Source organism: Hyla sarda, chromosome 1 (assembly GCF_029499605.1).
Source record: "Hyla sarda isolate aHylSar1 chromosome 1, aHylSar1.hap1, whole genome shotgun sequence".
NCBI lineage: Eukaryota > Metazoa > Chordata > Amphibia > Anura > Hylidae > Hyla > Hyla sarda.
This window is the reverse complement of record NC_079189.1, coordinates 466728035-466749114: the sequence shown is the minus strand read 5'-3', so window position 1 is coordinate 466749114 and position 21080 is coordinate 466728035. Positions and strand designations below refer to the sequence as shown.

Below are 21080 nucleotides of genomic sequence, written 5' to 3'. Positions count from 1 at the left end.
TTCTCAAACCACTCATCCTCAACCGTTTTTCTCCCAAATCTGTTCCTCCCACTCCTGTTTCCGGCTCCTCGGACGTCTTCTCGGTCAAGGAAATTTTGGCTGCCAAAAAGGTCAGAGGGAAAAATTTTTTTTTAGTAGACTGGGAGGGTTGTGGTCCTGAAGAGAGATCCTGGGAACCTGAGGACAACATCCTTGACAAAAGTCTGCTCCTCAGGTTCTCAGGCTCCAAGAAGAGGGGGAGACCCAAGGGGGGGGGTACTGTTACGCCGAGCGCTCCGGGTCCCCGCTCCTCCCCGGAGCGCTCGCTTCACTCCCTCCGCTGCAGCGCTCCGGTCACGTCCTCTGACCCGGGGCGCTGCGATCCCGCTGCCAGCCGGGATGCGATTCGCGATGCGGGTAGCGCCCGCTCGCGATGCGCACCCCGGCTCCCCTACCTGACTCGCTCCCCGTCTGTTCTGTCCCGGCGCGCGCGGCCCCGCTCCCTAGGGCGCGCGCGCGCCGGGTCTCTGCGATTTAAAGGGCCACTGCGCCGCTGATTGGCGCAGTGGTTCCAATTAGGGTTATCACCTGTGCACTTCCCTATATTACCTCACTTCCCTTGCACTCCCTTGCCGGATCTTGTTGCCTTAGTGCCAGTGAAAGCGTTCCTTGTGTGTTCCTTGCCTGTGTTTCCAGACCTTCTGCCGTTGCCCCTGACTACGATCCTTGCTGCCTGCCCCGACCTTCTGCTACGTCCGACCTTGCTTCTGCCTACTCCCTTGTACCGCGCCTATCTTCAGCAGCCAGAGAGGTGAGCCGTTGCTAGTGGATACGACCTGGTCACTACCGCCGCAGCAAGACCATCCCGCTTTGCGGCGGGCTCTGGTGAAAACCAGTAGTGGCTTAGAACCGGTCCACTAGCACGGTCCACGCCAATCCCTCTCTGGCACAGAGGATCCACTACCTGCCAGCCGGCATCGTGACAGTTATAAGTGTATTTGTTGTATATGCGGGTGAAACAAAAAGCTCAAGTGCTCCTTTATTATTACTGATATTATTATTACAAACTGTAGTGTCATTTGCATGTTATGCACTCTAATATGCCCCCAGTTCCTATTTCTTTTTTCAGCGATTCGTTATCTTTTTGTCTGTTTTTTTTATGCTGAGCGTTGAAAAACATGGCTTCTCCATTTTTTGTATTTAGGCGAACCTCTCTTCATGGCTTCTTAAGGATTGTTATCACCCTGTACACATGTTGCGTTTCCTGCTCCAGAGCATTTTGTTGCAGATATTTTACAGATGACACACTTTGGTTTTATAGAATCACTGTGGTTGGATAGGAGGATATATATGTGAAAAGAACCTTAAAAATCTGTACTCTTTATAGGTTCACTAGCATACTTTTTTTTTTTTATAAAGCAAAACATAATATTTGAAAGCTCTTGTAGATGTATGTTTTCTTTTATGAATCTGATAATGCATAGATTTATATGGATCAGTGTAGGAGAAGAAAGGTTTGACCTCCTACACTCATCTCTACACGGGATAACTATCCAGTTTTCCCTGAGACCTGTACGGGATCCAAGTTCTACAAAACCTCGGCTGAGGTTATACGGGTATATCCATACGCTCTAGGTGAGCGGCCATTTTATAGACCCTACGTCTATCCCCACCTTGTGTGGGGTTCACTTTCTGAGTTATTCGGGTAACGCACAAGGTGCCTCATCTGGGCCTTTCTCTCTTTTTCTCCATTATTATAGATTTATATGGACACAGACTTGGATGTAGAAAGTGCAGTATTTTATGTGCATTTATTCTTCGCTATGCTTTATTGTTATAAGTGTACTTGTTGTTTATGCAGGTGAAACTAAAGGCTCAAGTGCTCCTTTATCTTCATCAGCCAGCAGCAACAACAGTTCTGAAGATGCCATAAAGAATATTCTGGAGCAGGCAAGAAGAGAGATGCAGGCACAGCAGCAGGCATTGTTAGAAATAGAATCGGGCAGTAGTCATCGTTCCGTTCCTACACCCCCAAATGAGCGCCCCATTCTCACCCCTTCCACACACAAAGCACCTCATGTCTACATTAAACAGGAGGACAGCAGCCTTCTGACCAGCACAAGCTCCACGCAGACACCTCTGAGTGTATTGTCTCCAGCAGCTTTTGTACAAAGCATCATACGCAAAGTAAAGTCAGAAATAGGCGACGCAGGGTCATACTTCGATCAGCACTGGGCATCTGAGAAAAACGTTCTGAGCCATCCGTTTACCTCTGTGTCTCCATCATTATCGTCATCATCTTCAAGTTACTCCAGCATGGTAAATGGTCGGCCTTGGAAGAAAGGAGAGAATACTGAGACTTCACAAAATGAGGAAGAAGCATCCAATGAAGAAGAAACCCATAAGATAGTGGAGATAAAGACCGAGGCGGGAAGTCTTGATAGTCAGAACATGAATCAGCTCTCCTACTACCCTGCCTATGTTCCTAGGAATCTCAAGCCCACAGTTCCTCCTCTCACACCAGAGCAGTATGAGCTGTATATGTACAGAGAAGTGGACACCTTGGACTTGACCAGACAAGTAAAAGAAAAATTAGCAAAAAATGGCATCTGCCAGAGAATTTTTGGCGAAAAGGTATTACTATGGCATAGCACTGTGATCATGGCTAGTATTTACATTCCCTCTTTATCATATTGGGAGAACAGGTTGTAAAATATTATTGAACAGTGATCAGCCATTCATAATTGTATATACCCTTCTACATATTAACAGTAAATTCCAACATTTAATGATACCCTTAGGGTTCTACCAGTTAGGGCATTTCTCATCTTTAGGCTCTTTTCGAAGATGCAATGAGGCCTCTCCTGACCTGTCTGTTTTAGTAAATACTTGTATTTCCCATGAAATAACAATTCTGTAACATCTTTACTTATAGCTTGGTGCCGTTCCTTGGTTATTCCCACTAGAAATGTATGACTAAATAGCCATCAGGATGTGACCAGTTGGGGGGGCCACGCCCTGCTTGACACTATGCATTCAAAGCTCACAGTGTCAGACACTGTAGGGACACTACGCCCCCTACTGGTCACACCCAGTTGAATGTTTATTCATACAATTATTGGAAGTGTACAGAATTGGCAAAAAAAAAATCTATATGGAGAGATATGCAAAAGTTGTTATTTTTATGGAAAAAAGTATTTCCTAAAACAGACAGGTCAGGAGAGTCCATAGGGTATCTTTTTAGGAACGACTGTGAAAAAGTTTTTCAAAGCGGGTAACCTACATCAGAAAATGACTTATTGTTTAAATTAAGCTTTTATATTAAACATATTTTTTTGAAAAGTGGTGTTTTTATTTTCCGTATAACTCTCTATATTTATAAAAGTAAAAAAAAAAAAAAACTAACCAATTTTCACTCTGGCCACATTCTGTTCTGTACATACTTTGTAGCATTTTCCTATTTATAATAACAAGCAGGATTACAGTGGAGTGAAGGGTACCAACTATATACAGTATAGCTAGCAGGGGATCAGGCCAATCACAATAGGTGATGATCATAGCCTTCCCCCTCCTCCTTGCATAATGACCTTTGTGTAAGTGACAGATCATGCCCAAAACACTCTCCCATAAACTTCAATGAGTCAGCTCCAGAATGTTGTTTCCAGTAATCTACATGGCGGCTGTAAAGCATTTCTCTGAATGCCGTTAATAGTAGATCAGTCAAAATGTCTGACCCCATAATAATTTACAGGAAGTAGAATAAAAAAAATCTACACTTCAGAAATAAAAAAAAGAATAGAAAAAAATATATGTATCAGTTTCTTTAGTGGCTGGGATTTTTTTTTTAAATGTGTATTACACTAGTGAAACAAGAAAAATACACATTTCATTTACACACCATGTAGCCAAACAAACTTCATGGCAGATTTACTGTATAACTGCAGCATTGGCTCACATGGGCACTACACCCTCAAGCAGCTGGTCACAGGGGTGCCAGGAGTTGAACCCCACCCATCTAATATCGTTATCTTTTCTCAGGATAGGCCATCAGTTTAAAAAATTGAATAATCTCCTTAAGCCTCTGTTTTATAAGGATAGCATATGTAGTCTGTTATTCCTTTCTTCACAGATTTAGAATCCTGCAGAATCCCAAATCTTGTGGAAATAATAAAAAAAATGATTTAATACAAAGTATACTAGAAAGTTAAAAAACGTTTTATTATATAGAGATTATGCATTATTTATGTATTATTTCTTTCTATATTTTACTGGGGCCGCTATGAAAATGACAGAAATGCATACTCGCCTACTTGGTCTGGATGGGCCCCCCACCTGAGATTTCTTCCAGCTTCTTACTTTGTTTGCTATGTGACTCATGTCAGCAGTGATGTCCCTCTCATCCAATCACGGTCTGCAGCAGTGTCCCGCCTTATTGGCTAAATAAGTCAGTGATTGGCTGAATGGGCCACTAATGTCAAGATTAGTTCATCTCAAGCCGGAGGACATCAGGGGGAACCACTGGGGAACTGAGGTAGGTAAGTATGCATTTTTTTTTCATAGAGGCCCCAGCAGTATATAAAAAAAATTATCCAGAATACCCATATAAGGCTATGTTTTCACAGAGTATTGTGAGTCGTTTTCAGGCTATAACATTTTACAGACATTTTCTGACATGTCTCACAAACCTGCCATATGATTTTCCATTGGATTTAAAGAGGTACTCCGGTGGAAAACTTTTTATTTTTTTTAAATCAACTGGTGCCAGAAAATTTAACAGATTTGTAAATTTCTTCTATTAAAAAAATCTTAATCCTTCCAGTACTTGTTAGCTGCTGAATACTACAGAGGAAATTATTTTCTTTTTGGAACAAAGAGCTCTCTGCTGACATCTCTGTCCATTTTAAGAACTGTCCATAGTAGAAGAAAATCCCCATAGCAAACATATACTGCTCTGGACAGTTCCTAAAATGGACAGAGGTGTCAGCAGAGAGCACTGTGCTCGTGATGTCAGCATAGAGCACTGTGTTCCAAAAAGAAGAGAATTTCCTCTGTAGTATTCAGCAGGTAATAAGTACTGGAAGGATTAAGATTTTTTAATAGAACTAATTTACAAATCTGTTTAACTTTCTGGCACCAGCTGATTAAAACAAAAAAGTTTCCACCGGAGTACCCCTTTAACAGAAAACAGCTTTGCTCATAGTGTTTGTTTTACAGCTATACTTATTACATCCAATTAGGTGACAAAATATGGCCATATTTGGGTGCCTATTTTGGGTGTAAAATTATTATTATTATTTTTTTAAAGGGCCAAAAACTGGCTAAAAAATGTCTAACATTTATTGCCTGGAAAACTGTGTGGAAACATAGCCCTAAAAAGGTTTTCTGGCAGTTTAAAAAATACAGTCTAGGACCATATTGAATGCTGGGAAAAAAAATGTTGCTCCCCTATAAATTTGCTGCCTCTCTAGCCTCCTCTGCCTTTTCCTCCTGCAATGACATCCCCTGCATTGAGTACAATATGCTGCAGCCGGCCAGTGGTTTCTTACTGCATGTACAGAACGTGACCAGTAACCAATGAGGCCAGTGCTTCAGAAGCACAGTGTATGTGATGTAATCATGTCTGGAGTGGCTGTAATTTATGTTTTTTATTTTTTCCTTGGTTCAAGCCCATAGGATTTTTTTTTACTTTTATAAAACCTTTTTAAGCTTTTTTATCATTTCTTGTGTGGATATTAGAGTATATGTGGCAGACATAGTCATCCAAACTTATTCTTACACCTGATAAACATTTTGTGATCAGTGAGCACCTCCTTTATTGATGCTACAGTCATAGCCTTAAATGTTGGCACCCCTAAAATTATTCAAGAAAATGAAGTATTTCTCACAGCAAAGGATTGCAGTAACACATGTTTTGCTATACACACGTTCATTCCCTTTGGGTATATTGGAATTAAACCAAAATATGCGAGGGAAAAAAGCAAATTGGACATAATGTCACACCAAACTCACAAAATGGGCTGGACAAAATTGTCATCCTTTCAAAATTGTGGATAAATAAGATTGTTTCAAGCATGTGATTCTACTTTAAACTCACTTGGGGCAAGTAACAGGTGTGGGCAATATAAAAATCACACCTGAAAGCAGATAAAAAGGAGAGAAGTTCACTTAGTCTTTGCATTGTGTGTCTGTGTGTGCCACACTAAGCATGGACAACAGAAAGAGCAGAAGAGAACTATCTGAGGACTTGCGAACCAAAATTGTGGAAAAATATCAACAATCTCAAGGTTCCAAGTTCATCTCCAGAGATCTAGATTTGCCTTTGTCCATAGTTCGCAACATTATCAAGAAGTTTGAAACCCATGGCACTGTAGCTAATCTCCCTGGGTGTGGACAGAAGAGAAAAATTGATGAAACATGTCAACGCAGGATAGTCCAGATGGTGGATAAGCAACCACAAACAAGTTCCAAATATATTCAAGCTGTCCTGCAGGCTCAGGGAGTGTCATTGTCAGTGCAAACTATTCATTGACATTTAAATGAAATGAAACGCTATGGCCGGAGACCCAGGAGGACCCCACTGCTGACACAGAGACATAAAAAAGCAAGAATATATTTTGCTGAAATGAACTTGAGTAAACCAAAATCCTTCTGGGAAAACATCTTGTGGACAGATGAGACCAAGATAGAGCTTTTTGGTAAAGCACATCATTCTACTGTTTACCGAAAACGGAATGAGGCCTACAAAGGAAAGAACACAGCACCTACAGTGAAATATGGTGGAGGTTCAATGATGTTTTGGGGTTGCTTTGCTGCCTTCGGCACTGGGAGCCTTAAATGTGTGCAAGGCATCATGAAATCTGAGGATTACCAATGGATTTTTGGTCACACTGTACAGCCCAGTGTCAGAAAGCTGGGTTTGCATCCAAGATCTTGGGTCTTCCAGCAGGACAATGACCCCAAACATACGTCAAAAAGCCCCCAGAAATGGATGGCAACAAAGCACTGGAGAGTTCTGAAGTGGACAGCAATGAGTCCAGATCTAAATCCCATTGAACACCTGTGGAGAGATCTTAAAATTGCTGTTGGGAATAAGAGACACCTGGAGCAGTTTGCAAAGGAAGAGTGGTCCAACATTCCGGCTGAGAGGTGTAAGAAGCTTATTGATGGTTATAGGAAGCGACTGATTCACTGGTGTGACATTATGTCCAATTTGCTTTTTTTCTTCATTTTTTGGTTTAGTTCTAATACACACAAAGGGAATAAACATGTGTATAGCAACATGTGTTACTGCAATCCTTTTCTGTGAGACAAACTTAATTTTCTTGAAAAATTTCAGGGGTGCCAACATTTACAGCCTTGACTGTATATATCAGGACCACAACATTAATCCCGGTCATCTATTATGTAGAAAGGTTGGCTGTTGCACATTCCCAGAAGCTATAAACTTACAATAAGCATTTTGTTGTGTAACCCATGCTTTCACTCAGGTGCTGGGATTATCTCAAGGCAGTGTGAGTGACATGTTGTCCCGACCCAAACCATGGAGTAAATTGACCCAAAAAGGACGTGAACCGTTCATTCGCATGCAGCTGTGGCTGACGGATCAGCTCGGTCAAGGAATAACCCAGCAACCAGCTCTGTCACAAGGTACTTACATAAATGTCTACTGAACAGCAAACAAGTTATTGAACTTAGGTTCTAAGCATTTGCTCAGCAGGAGAGAGTTTAAAGTGTACCTGTCATCAACAAAAACATTTTAAATAATGTAGATAATACCATTATATGTATATTTCTAATATACATTGGTTAAAAAAAAATGTATATCTTTGTCCCTGTAGCTATTGCCTGTGTGTCTCTATGAGGAGTCCAAATACTGGTGTGGGTAAGTGTGGGTGGACAAGCAGGGCTCTGTGCAGTGAGGCTCTGTCACATTAAGATGACTGATAAGCTAGGAGTCTGCACAGAGCCCTGCTTGTCCTACCCTCACTTCCTGTATTTGGACTCCTTATAGAGACACACACAATAGCTGCAGGCATAGCACTTTTTCACCCAAAAATAAACACATTTTTTAACCAATGTATATTGCAAATATACATGTAATGGTATTATCTACGTTATATAAAAAGTTTTGGTTGACGACAGGTACACTTTAACGTAAGCCAGACACATTGAAGTGCCGTTCAGTTATACTTCTCTTTCCATACATCCAAGCTTAAAGGGGTACTCTGGTGGAAAACTGTTTTTTTATTTATTTATTTATTTTTTTTATTAATTTTTTTTTAAGGAACTGGTGCCAGAAAGTTAAACAGATTTGTAAATTACTTCTATTTAAAAATCTTAATCCTTTCATTACTTATTAGCAGCTGTATGCTACAGAGGAAAATCTATTATTTTGAATTTCTTTGTCTTGACCACAGTGCTCTCTTCTGACACCTTTGTCCATGTCAGGAACTGTCCAGAGCAGCATAGGTTTGCTATGGGGATTTTCTCCTGCTCTGGACAGTTCCTGATACGGGCATCAGGTGTCAGCAGAGAGCACTGTGGGCAAGACACAAAAGGAAAAAAAAAAAAAAAAATTCCTCTGTAGCATACAGCTGCTAATAAGTACTGGAAGGGTAAAGATTTTTTAATAGAAGTAATTTACAAATCTGTTTAACTTTCTGGCAACAGTTGTTTAAAAAAAAAATTCCCCTGGTGTTCCCCTCACATACATACATAGCATATCCATAGTTTATGCCATAATCATCTGAAAGATTGTGCTTTCACCTCTGGGACAAAACCATCTTGAGAATGGAGACCCCCAACCCCATCTGTCCTGGATTATGAATTAAAGAGTAGCGGGCTGTTCTATGCTACATAGTGAAGTAAAAGGTAGTAATGTAGAACCATGAGCAGCAATGTTCCCGTAACCCGCATGTATTTGTTTGGTACATTTTCTGTATGTTTGTTTTTCCCTTCAAGGCACTGCGAGTCCCTCTGAAATACATCCATCCCCATCTCCATCACCAAGTCCATCAGACCAGGAAAAGAGTCTTAGTGAACCAGTTATGTTAAGCTTGGAAAGCAGCAAAGAGAATCAGCAGCCACAGAGTAGATCTGTGTCCTCACTCATAAGCAGAACTTTCTCAAGCCCTCCACCGACAACCACAGCAGGTATCCAAGAGATTGTGGCAATGTCTCCAGAGCTTGACACCTACTCCATCACTAAGAAGGTTAAGGAAGTGTTGACAGACAATAATTTAGGTAAGTGCTCCTACAGCCATATCATGTGTGGAGGTTTAACTTCAGTTTCTCAGAAACATTGTAATGACAATCTATGTAGAAAAACTAACAGCATAACTACTATAATGGATTTTTAAGATATTAATGTGGATGTTACTATGACATGAAGCACCCACCTAAATATTGTTACAGGACTTGTGGCAGTGGCCTCTCACTGCAAGATAATGCACCCTACAACACTGTAAAATGTCCTGGACTGCTTTAAATGGGGTACTCTGGTGGTAAAAAAAATTTTTTTAAATCAACTGGTGGCAAAATGTTAAACAGATTTGTAAATTACTTTTATTTAATAAACGTAATCCTTCCAGTACTTATCAGCTGCTGTATACTACAAAGGAAGTTATATAGTTATTTTCTGCCTGAACAAAGTGCTCTCTGCTGACACCTCTGTCCATGTCAGGAACTGTCCAGAATAGAAGCAAATTACCATAGCAAACCTCTCCTGCTCTGGACAGTTCCGGACATGGACAGAGGTGTCAGCAGAGAGCACTGTGGTCAGACAGAAAGGAAATTCAAAAAGAAAAGAACTTCCTCTGTAGTATACAGCAGCTGATAAGTACTGAAAGGATTAAGATTTTTAAACAGAAGCAATTTACAAATATGTTTAACTTTTTGATACCAGTCGATTTAAAAAAAAAAATATATATATAGTTTTCCACCGGAGTACCTCTTTAAGTAACAGAACAGAAATAAGGCTATTGACTTGACTAATCCACCTCACAATGTGCTGGATTACCATATCACAAATTTCTTTTGTGAAGTCCATGTCTTGATGGTCAGAGCTCTAATAGGCTAGTGATTTTAATGGGTGTGCAACCTGGTTATAAAATAAAAAATACGAGACAAATCATCCTGTTTATTAATGATTAGTAATTCATACATTAGTCCATTGTATATATTTTCACAGTACCTGGTCAGTGGTCAGATCATTAGTCCTTTACCCCTCACTAAAATGAGAACACTCATTAAAACTAATTCTTGCTATTGCACTCCTTATGGTAAATAAAATATCTTTCTAATGTACTTTGTTTAAAAAAAAAAAAAGAATGACGTTTTCTATATTTTATTTGTATTTTAAAAAGCTGCCACTAGGTGTCTCCCTACTTGTCCAGAGCACATTTCCCCTCATCTTCTGCACAGACTTTAGACTCCTGCTAGCCTGGCAAAAGTCCAAAATCAGGAAATGCAGTCTGGAGTGCTTGGGGGGGGGGGGGGGGGTGTGCAGCCTTAGACAATCATAGCTAATCTCACGCTAAAATGCTCTGTACTGTGTGTAGCAGAATGAGGGAGGAAGTCCTCCCCTGTATGGCTTCAGATGATGTCAGGCCTGCTGGGTAACACCCCTTCATTCTGTGAATCTGACTGAAACTGAGCAGAAAATACAGAGTAATATCAAGGTAGAAAACTAACAAATAATAAAAATAAAGGCAGGGGGTGGTTTATCATATATAACAAGATAATGAGAGGTACTCTTTAATTGCCCATAATGCCCATACAATGAGATTTTGGATATTATTTTCTTTCACTTTTTCCCTTAGGCTGCTTTCACACTATAAAATTCATCCGTTTTAAAGATCCGTTATGAAAACACTGAAAATCGTCCGTTGCAAAATCCCATACTTCCGTTAGAAAATCCCATTATAGTTTATGGGATTTTTACATTATCCGTTTTAATCCGTTATAGTCCGTTATGAATAACGGATGTTATTTTGTGACGGGAGAATGAACAGAAGAAATAGTGCATGCAGTATTTCTCCCGTTACTATCTTCCGTCACAAAATAACTTCCGTTATTAATAACGGACTATAACGGATTAAAACGGATAATGTAAAAATCCCATAGACTATAATGGGATTTTCTAACGGAAGTATGGGATTTTGTAAGTGCATAGGGGGCGGGGCTACGATGTCACGAGCTTCCGGCGTCGGCTCCAGTGTTGGAGCACAGAGGAGTTTTACTATTGAGTTCAATAGAACTCAATAGTAATAAATACAACCATTTTTGTGCCTCTTTTGTAAATCATAAAATAACCATTTTATGATTTAAAAAAACGGACAAAAAAACTGTGTGTAAACATAACTTCAATATGTAACCAGCACCCATTGTAAATTTGACAGTCATCAGAACTAATAATGTGAATAGTATGTAAAGAAAGAAGGTAAAATAAATATTATTACTATTTATATTGCATCTTTTCTTTATGTCTTACAATAAGGCAGCACAAACATTAATACCTGTATGCTTTTAATCTTTTATAGGTCAGAGGTTATTTGGAGAGAGCATCTTGGGTCTTACTCAGGGGTCTGTATCAGATCTACTGTCTAGGCCTAAGCCTTGGCACAAACTGAGTTTAAAGGGCAGGGAGCCATTTGTTCGCATGCAGCTATGGCTGAGCGATCCACACAACATTGAAAAACTAAGGGACATGAAGAAGATGGAAAAAAAGGGTGAGTGTTGAGGCAATCCATACAATGATACAACCTAAAATACATTTAAATGACTGTGTACTAATCTAAGACTATGTGACAGATTCATTTTATAAGTTTCTAAAAAAATTATGCATCCGAAAGGTCTGAGATACATGAGAAGTGAGACATGAAGAGTTCACACTACTGTCTCCAAACCAGGGTGCCTCCAGCAGTTGCAAAACTACAATTCCCAGCATGCCCGGGACAGCCTTTGGCTGTCCAAGCATCCTGGGAGTTGTAGTTTTGCAACTGTTGGGGGTACCCTAGTTGAGAAATACTGGCTCACACAATAATGATATATCAAAAAGTTAGATATTGCTTTGAAATGGTTCTAAATATGAGACTTGGGTCTGTGGTGACTTGGGGGTCACACAATAGTCAACACTCACTATAAGGGACCATTCACATGGCAGAATTTACTGGCAGAATCCACCATAAAAATTCAGCTGGGAAATTCCGGTGCAGCAGCCTCCCATTGTTTACAATGGGATTCCGCTGTACGGTGCAAACATCAGAATTTACCTCCATGGAAAATCTAATTCCTCAGGCCAGGTTCACATTTCAGAATTTCCTGCCTGGCAAAATCCGTCCAGAGTTTCCAAGTGCAGCCAGCGCCGACTGAATAAGTTGGCAATAGGACTGCTCAGACATTGCCGTCCCGATAGAGTGCTGAGCGGATTCCACCAGAAGAATGAACAAGCTCATTCTTTTGGCGGCAGAATTTCAGCAGTGGAACGTCCGCTGCTGAAATTGCGTAATGTGTACTGTGCTTGCAATGGGAGTCTGCTGCACGAGAATTTCCAACTGAAATTCCTGAGCCGAATTCCAGTCAGAAATTCTGTAGTGTTCACCTGGCCTTACTCTGCAGAAAGAATGAACATGTTCATTCTTTCAACAGAATCCTTTCAAAAATGCAATGCCGTTCTTTGAAGATGGCGAATTTCCAACAATCTTAGCATCGGATTGTTCTGCCGTGTGAATAAACCCTTACAGAACCTCTATGTTTTCTTGTTTAAAAAAAAATTCAAAAAATTTACGACTTGCAGAAGTGACAACCAATATGTTATTTTATCAACATAATTTTGGCCTCTATTAAAGAAGTAGTCCCATTCAGAACCTTTCTGTGCCGTAATTCCTGAGCTCATCTACCATCACTCCCTCGGTTCCCTGGGATAGCTGCTCCAGTCCTCTGCTGCTGTCTTCTTCCTGGTTGCCGGTGGTCAACATATCACACTGCTGATCAGCTACTCGCCGGCCACAGAGATGTCCTGCCTTGGCCGGCGATAGGCTACGTGACAGTGTGATGCATTGAGCCCAGGCACCAGGAAGAAGACCAGTGCGGATGTTGGGTGTTGATCTGTTGATACATAAATGGAAAAGTATTATGTAGTACAATAGAGTACAAAACTGTAAATGAGATAAACAAAGAATACTTTTGTTACATATAGCTTACCTGAAGCGTCGATATGGTCTCATAAGTGTTGGCTCAGACAGCGAATCTTCCAACGCTAGAACTGACTGTGCAAGCCCCAGCCTTCAGCCACAGGATTATAATCTCATGCAGATGAAAAAACCAAGAGTGGTGCTTGCACTGGAAGAGAAAGAAGCCTTGAAGAAAGCCTATCAATTGGAGCCTTACCCAACACAGCAGACCATCGAACTGCTCTCCTTACAGCTAAACCTTAAAACAAACACAGTTATCAACTGGTTCCATAACTACAGGTAAGTCCAGAGACAGTCTGCACTAAATAAGAGTTTACCTACTGTAATCCGAGGTATTTAAGGAATCCAACCACTCGGATGGTTTGTTTGCTGTATTAAGACTTTTGTTCAAGAGCCAAAATCAACAAAATGGTCCCTGGAGATTACAGGGCAATTGTAATCAATTAACAACCTTTAAAGGGGTTGCCCCCTCGCAGGAAAAACCATTTACTAAGTTTTAAGCGGGGGGGGGGGGGGGGGTTTCTAGTAAAGGGTTTTCCCCGCTGGGGGTAACCCCTTAAAGGTTGTTAATTGGTTTTGTTCAAGAGGACTTGTGGTCATTTCTTAAAAAAAACAAAAAAAAAACAAACAACTATGTAGTGGTGTATATAGTTTCCTTAGGGGGAGGTTGATCATATACCTTTTTACAGTTTGTCGATCCACCCCACCCCCCCAGTTGCGGAGTTATGGGGTGCTTTATTTTCATAGATTCATGAATACATCAGACTAAAGTGCATAATTATGATGACCTGGAGACATAGGTGGGCTTATCGGACCAGAGCATTAAAGGGGTACTCCGCTGCTCAGCGTCTGGCTGGAACAAACTGTTCCGAACGCTGGAGCCGACGCCGGAAGCTCGTGAAGTCGTAGCCCCTCCCCCTCATGACATGCATTGAGGGGGTGGAGCTTGACATCATGAGGGGGCAGGGCTATGGCGTTATTAGCTCCCGGCACAGACTCCAGCGTTCGGAGCAGTTTGTTCCAAACACTGAGCACTGGAGTACCCCTTTAATAACTTACGTCCCAGCAGTATGCACTTTCTTTCTTCTGACATAGTCAGACATCGTGAGATCCTGCTGAGCACGTCAGAAAGAAGTGAGGGGAGTAAGATATTCATGTCACTGGCCGGACATGACCACCTATACCCCCAGAGCATCATAACTATATACCTGACAGATGAAGGAATCTGTCAGATGGAAATAATAAAGCACACCCTAACTCCAAAACTGGGGGGTGGATCGACAAACTGTAAAAAGGTATGTGATCAAACCCCCCCCCCCCCCCCAAAGAAATCTATACATACACCTTCATAGCATTGTTAGAATTTACCACATTTACGTTTTTCCTACATCCTCTCAAATTTAGAGTGTACCTGTAATTCAACTTTATGAAAAATGACTATAGTTCAGCACTGTGCCTTATTCTTGATGTCAAAAATATTTTAAAAATTCTCTAAGTTGCAAATTAAACCTACAGTCATCCAGTTAGGTATGAGTGGCTTGGGGTGACAGGGAATTTGCCCAATTTTTTGAGACTTTGCAAAAATGGCAGGTGATTAATATGTTTCCAAAAGAGGCATCAGGAAACCATGTCCACTATAGACGCACTCTGGCACACATAGCGCAAATAGCATGTGCACCTATGAAAAGTGGTATTTTAAATGTGGCGAATCTACATAGGCCATCTCCATGTTTACAGGCACACAGGCCATGATAAATGCCCTGCATTATGTATCCAGTAATGTAGGAAAAAAAAAAAAAAAATTATATATATATATATATATATATATACACACACACACACACACACACACCGTATTTTTCGCCCTATAGGACGCACCGGCGTATAAGACGCACCCAATTTATAGGTGCAAAATCTAAAAAAATAAAGATTTTGAACCCAATAGTGGTCTTCAACCTGCGGACCTCCAGATGTTGCAAACTACAACTCCCAGCATGCCCGGACAGCCAACGGCTATACGGGCATGCTGGGAGTTGTAGTTTTGCACCATCTGGAGGTCTGAAGATTGAAGACCACTGGATAGGAGGTAATACTCACGTGTCCCCGCTGCTCCGGACCCGTCACCAGTGCCCTGGATGTCGCTCCATCACTGTCGCTGTGTCCCCGTCGCTCCGGAACATCTCTGCTGCCGGCCGGGTATCTCGCTCTCCGTCGCCGCCATCACGCACGCCGACGAGACGACGTGATGACGAGGAAGGAGAGCGCCGGCCATACAGGGGATCCCTGAACGGAGAAGACACAGAGGAGGCAGGTAAGGGCCCTCCCGGTGTCCTGTAAGCACTAACCCGGCTATTCAGTCGGGCTGTTCGGGACCACCACGGTGAAATCGCGGCTGTCCCGAATAGCCCGACTGAACAGCCGGGTTAGTGTCACTTTCCCTTCAGACGTGGCGGTCAGCTTTGATCGCCGCGTCTGAAGGGTTAATATAGAGCATCACCGCGATCGATGATGTCCTGTATCAGTCGCGGGTCCCGGCCGTTGATGGTCGCAGGGACCGCCGTGATAGGGGTGTATTCGCCGTATAAGACGCACCGACTTTTTCCCCCCAGTTTTGGGGAAGAAAAAGTGCATCTTATATGGCGAAAAATACGGTAGTAATACCACATATAAGACTCAGGAGAGCGAGAGATGCAAACAGCATAAGGAAAACTAAGCAGAATCCAAACTGGATGCTTATTTGTGCATTTACCGCTCTACTCCCAGTGTCTTCATTCTTCTTTTACATTCTCCTGGTGTCTGGCAGCTTCAGGCTGCGTCTGACTTTGGTTGACAGGTCTCTGGAGGTGTTCCAATCTGAAGGCTGCTCGGCAAGGCCTTTTTCATGGATCATTTCAATTATTCGTGAATAGGGACTTTAGTCTTTTGTGTTCCCACCTAGATTGCTAGATGCAATTGTTTTTGCTTTGGAGAAAAAAAAATCTTTGTTTTCTAGAATTTTTCTTAGCAGTTTTTTAATTTAGATTTAGAACAACAAAGTGGAACACATTCAGTTCATGTTATTGATACGTTTCACTTATTATCACTTATTATTATCACTTCTTACACTTCCTGTAGATGAGAAAAAATTATTCTAATCAGATAATATTTGTATAATTTAGCAAATTATGTGTTTGATTTTAGGCATCTACAATGTCTAAAATCCTTGACATCTTAACCTGGGCTGTCCAACTGTGAACAAGAATATGTCAGTAACAGTAATATGTCTGATAATAGGATAATAATTAGAGATGAGCGAACTTACAGTAAATTCGATTGGTCACAAACTTCTCGGCTCGGCAGTTGATAACTTTTCCTGCATAAATTAGTTCAGCTTTCAGGTGCTCCGGTGGGCTGGAAAAGGTGGATACATTCCTAGGAAAGAGTCTCCTAGGACTGTATCCACCTTTTCCAGCCCACGGGAGCACCTGAAAGCTGAACTCATTTATGCAGTATAAGCCATCAACTGCCGAGCCGAGAAGTTTGTGACGAATCGAATTTACTGTAAGTTTGCTCATCTCTAATAATAATGAATAAGCAATGCCTACAGTGCATGTAAGGAGCTTATGAACTTTAAAAAACAGTGGTGCCCGCAATCATTTTTATTCATTTTAATAAGTGGAAAAATAAATGCTGTCCAGACTTAGAAAACATTGCTTCCTTCCAGTAGCAGTGCCATACCAATCCCAATAGATATCAGCTACAATAAAAGACACTGGTGTCAATTCGGAAGAAGAATAAGAAAAAAGCAGACATGTGTTTTCTAAACATAGAGAGTCCTTTAAACTCAGTTTTCTCAAAGCACTATACAGGCTTGGGCAAAATTGTTGCTCCCCCCACCCCTTTTAACCCCTTAAGGATGCAGGGTTTTTCCGTTTTTGTATTTTCATTTCTTCCTCATCACCTTTTAAAGATCATAACGCTTTCAATTTTGCACCTAAAATTCCATATTATGGCTTATTTTTTGTGCCACCAATTCTACTTTGCAGTGACATTAGTCATTTTACCAAAATATCCACGGCGAATACGAAATAAAATTGTGCAACAAAATTGAAGAAAAAATGCCATTTTGTAACTTTTGGGGGCTTTCGTTTCTACGCAGTGCATTTTTTGGTAAACATTACTTACCTTATCTTTATTCTGTAGGTCCAAACAGTTAAAATGATACCCTACTTATATAGCTTTGATTTTGTATTACTTCAAAACAAAATCATAACTAAATGCAGGAAAATTTATACGTTTAAAATTGTCATCTTCTGACCCCTATAACTTTTTAATTTTTCCATGTATGGGCCGGTACGAGGGGTAATTTTTTGGGCCGTGATCTGAAGTTTTTATCGGTACCATTTTTATATGGATCAGACTTTTTGATCGCTTTTTATTCATTTTTTCATTAAAAAGTGACCAAAAATATGCTATTTTGGACATTTTTTTTGCACATACGCCATTGACCATGCGGTTTAATTAATGATATATTTTTATAGTTTGGACATTTCCGCACGTGGCGATACCATGTCTAAAGGGTTAATAGCGTGCGGCACAACGATCGGTGCCACATGCTATTAGCCCAGGGTCCCGGCTGTCATTAGCCACCGGGACCGACCTGGTATGACGCGGGGTCACGGCGTGACCCCGTATTATATACCGGGTCCAGGTACAGGGCGTACGGGTACGCCCTGCGTCCTTAAGAGGTTAAGGACAGCAAAACCTACAATGCCTTAAATATCTTGAAACTGACAAAAGTAATGAAAAAAAATTACTGAAAATTTACTTAGCTCCAGTTTTGTCTCATCTGTCCACAAAGGACAAGCCACAAATCTACTGTGAGATGTTGAAAGACACAAAAATGAAGCATACAAAGAAAAGAATACTGTAGCTATTGTGAAGCATGGAGGAGGCTTGGCTATGTTTTAAGGCTGCTTTGCTGCAAGTGGCACAGGGTGTCTTAAATCTGTACAGGGTACAATGAAATATCAAGGCTATCAAGGCATTCTGGAGAAAAATGTACTTTCTAGTGTCAGGAAGGCTGGTCTCAGGTCATGGTATATGGGTCCTCCAACAGGATGATGAGCCAAAGCTCACAGCTAATAAATACCCAAGAAAGAGCAAAATATTGGACTATTCTGAAGTGTCACATGCAGTCTAGAGAAGGCATCCTTCAAACCTGAGACAGCTGGTATATTATGAGGAATGGGCCAAGATACCTGTAGACAAGTGTAGAAGTCTCAGTGAGAGTTACAGAAATCGCTGGATTGCAATGAGTGCCACAACAGGTTGTGCAACAGAATATTAAAGGGGTACTCTGCTGCTCCGCATTTGGAACAAACTGTTCCAAACGCTGGAGCCGACACTGGGAGCTTGTGACGTAATTGCCACGCCCCTCGTGATGTCACGCCCCCTCCCATAGACATGCATTGAGGGGGTGGGGCTATAAGCTCAGGAGCTCCCGGCGCCAGCTCCAGCGTTCGGTACAATTGGTTCCAAACACTGAGCAGTGAGTAGTTCAGGGAACCATCATTTTTGTCCAAGACAGTTTCATTATTTTGTTTTTCAAAATGATCATGTTGAACCACAATTCAAAAGCAATGTCTGATTTTCATTAGTTATTTTCAGTAGTTTTTCTTATTCATTATTACTTTTATCAGCTTCAAGTTATTTTAGGGAACATTGTGGGGTTTTCTGTCTTTAGCAGAAGGGTACCAGCTATTTTTTCCTTCTGTATATACCTGAACTAACATTGGTGTCTATTGACTTTTAGGTCACGCATGCGCAGGGAGATTCTGTTAGAAGGCCAGCAGGACAATGACACAGACCAGGAGCCAAACAGCTGTGACAGCTTCACATCGGCAACAATATCACACAGAGATACCCCTCACAGCCCGGACTCTGATATAGGGGACAGGAAGCCAGTGATCAATGATCTTAAACATATGCTGCATAGTAACGGTTACTCACGGGAGGGGAGAACTGGAATGAAAATTAAGAAAGAGAACACAGAAGAAGACGATTATGACTTTTCCAACCATTGTGAGTCTTGTGTCTCTGGAACGCCATCAAGAACGTGTTGTGAGTCGGAGCCATCAAGAGCACTTAGAGAAAAACAAGTTACTTCCACTCACTGTGATGGCTCCCAGAGACTGCACTATTTACGAAAAAGCAATTCTGTTCTTGAGAAATCTCACCAGCCTGTAGCCCATGACTGTGCTGCTTCTGTACATACACATAAAGAGATTATGGGGGCAGACATGTCGCAGGCTGACCCCATCAGCTTTAAATCTACGATAGAATCTTCCCGCTGCAGCCTAGAAGTGTCTCTGAATTCACCCTCTGCAGCCTCCTCTCCAGGCCTCATGATGTCCGTTTCTCCTGTTCCTTCATGCTCTGCTCCTATCTCTCCATCCTTGCCTACCACCATGCCTCTTAAGACTCTTTCTTCCAGCCCAAGCAGTGATACGGGGTCATTGCATCCCTCTACAAAGCATAGCCCCAACAACCAGAGGAGGAATGAAAAAATGGCGAATCTAAATAACATTATTCATAGGCTTGAGAGAGCCGCAAATAAAGAAGAGACTCTGGAATGGGAATTTTGAAACTGATTTTTATCGGTGCAAAAAAGTACTATTTCTACCCCACTCTGTGAATCCACCTTATGGAACAGAGCGATTGCAAAGAACTTATATTGCATATTTTCTATATATATATATATTTTGTTTTTCTGTTTTGTGAAGTAGACTATAATATCGAAGGAGGTAACAAATATCCTAATAATCCCTTGGAATTTAACAGAAAAAACATAAGAGAAACAATTTTCATGGTATAAAAAAAAAAGAAAATCTTTTAGAAAAAAATATTTATAAACATTTTAGATATTTTATTACCTAATATTTGGAATTTATTAACAGCTGAAGCTGCTTTGATAATGGATGTTGATCAAAAAACCACAGAGATGTAGCAGTGATAACAATTCTGTATTTTAGCTTGCCACTGGATAAGATATAGTGACTGTTGTTTAAAGCCATCACGAAGCACTAGGAGCCTGTCCATATGAAGTATATGATATATATATCAAGAGCTGCTTTGGTTTCTACCACTGTCTGCAAGACAGCAGTTGTTACTACCCTCTGAAGAGATGGATACAGTCTATAAGACTCTAAACTGAATATGTATTGCCATGAAATGTGTGTAGATTGGATGTCCCCTTTAAAAAAATATTGTGACATACTATACTAGGTGGCTGTGAATGTTCTTCCTCTTTTGTGTATGGTAGTGGTACCTACAGAATTGTCATGGGACTAAAAGTTGAGATATAAAGTGTGTCAGGTTTGGTGAGATAGCTAGATGTCCAGATGGATAAGAATATGTATACACTACATGGCCAGAAGTATGTGGGCATCCTTTCTGTTAGAGGGTTTAGCCAGTTCCATTATATCTATTGCCCACTGGTGTATAAAATCAATCACACAACTATATCACAGCAGGCATTAGAATAAAGGAAACTCAAGACCGTGACGACCTTCAACTTTGCATTAACATTGGGAACATGTCAGATTATCAAACGTCAGTCTGGTGTAGTGGAGATACTTAAAGGGGTTCTCCGGTGCTTAGACATCTTTGCCGCTGGGGACCCCCGGGATCTTGCACGCGTCACCCCGTTTGTAATCAGTCCCCGGAGCGTGTTCGCTCCGGGTCCGATTACCGACGACCACAAGGCCGGCGGCGTGTGACGTCACGCCTCCGCCCCCGTGTGACATCACGCTCCGCCCCTCAATGCAAGCCTACGGGAGGGGGCATGATAGCTGTCACGCCCCCTCCTGTAGGCTTGCATTGAGGGGCGGAGCGTGACTTCACACGGTGGCGGAGGCGTGACGTCAC

At 41.4% G+C, this 21080-nt stretch overlaps 1 protein-coding gene across 9 annotated transcripts in view; it reads left to right on the top strand.

The window, feature by feature from the left end:
- Positions 1 to 20769, top strand: part of CUX2 (cut like homeobox 2) — a 467974-nt gene extending 447205 nt beyond the window's left edge. For 6 of the 9 annotated variants that reach the window (XM_056536471.1, XM_056536490.1, XM_056536479.1 and 3 more), the window contains 6 exons: positions 1841 to 2613; positions 7467 to 7626; positions 8941 to 9222; positions 11520 to 11708; positions 13178 to 13451; positions 18967 to 20768. In XM_056536471.1, the coding sequence (XP_056392446.1) occupies positions 1841 to 2613; positions 7467 to 7626; positions 8941 to 9222; positions 11520 to 11708; positions 13178 to 13451; positions 18967 to 19798 (2510 nt within the window). In that variant the 3' untranslated portion in view covers positions 19799 to 20768. Of the gene's footprint in view, positions 1 to 1840; positions 2614 to 7466; positions 7627 to 8940; positions 9223 to 11519; positions 11709 to 13177; positions 13452 to 18966 lie in introns of all 9 variants that reach the window. The other 3 variants (XM_056536518.1, XM_056536498.1, XM_056536466.1) reach the window with 2 other exon arrangements.
- Positions 20770 to 21080: the final 311 nt, after the last annotated feature.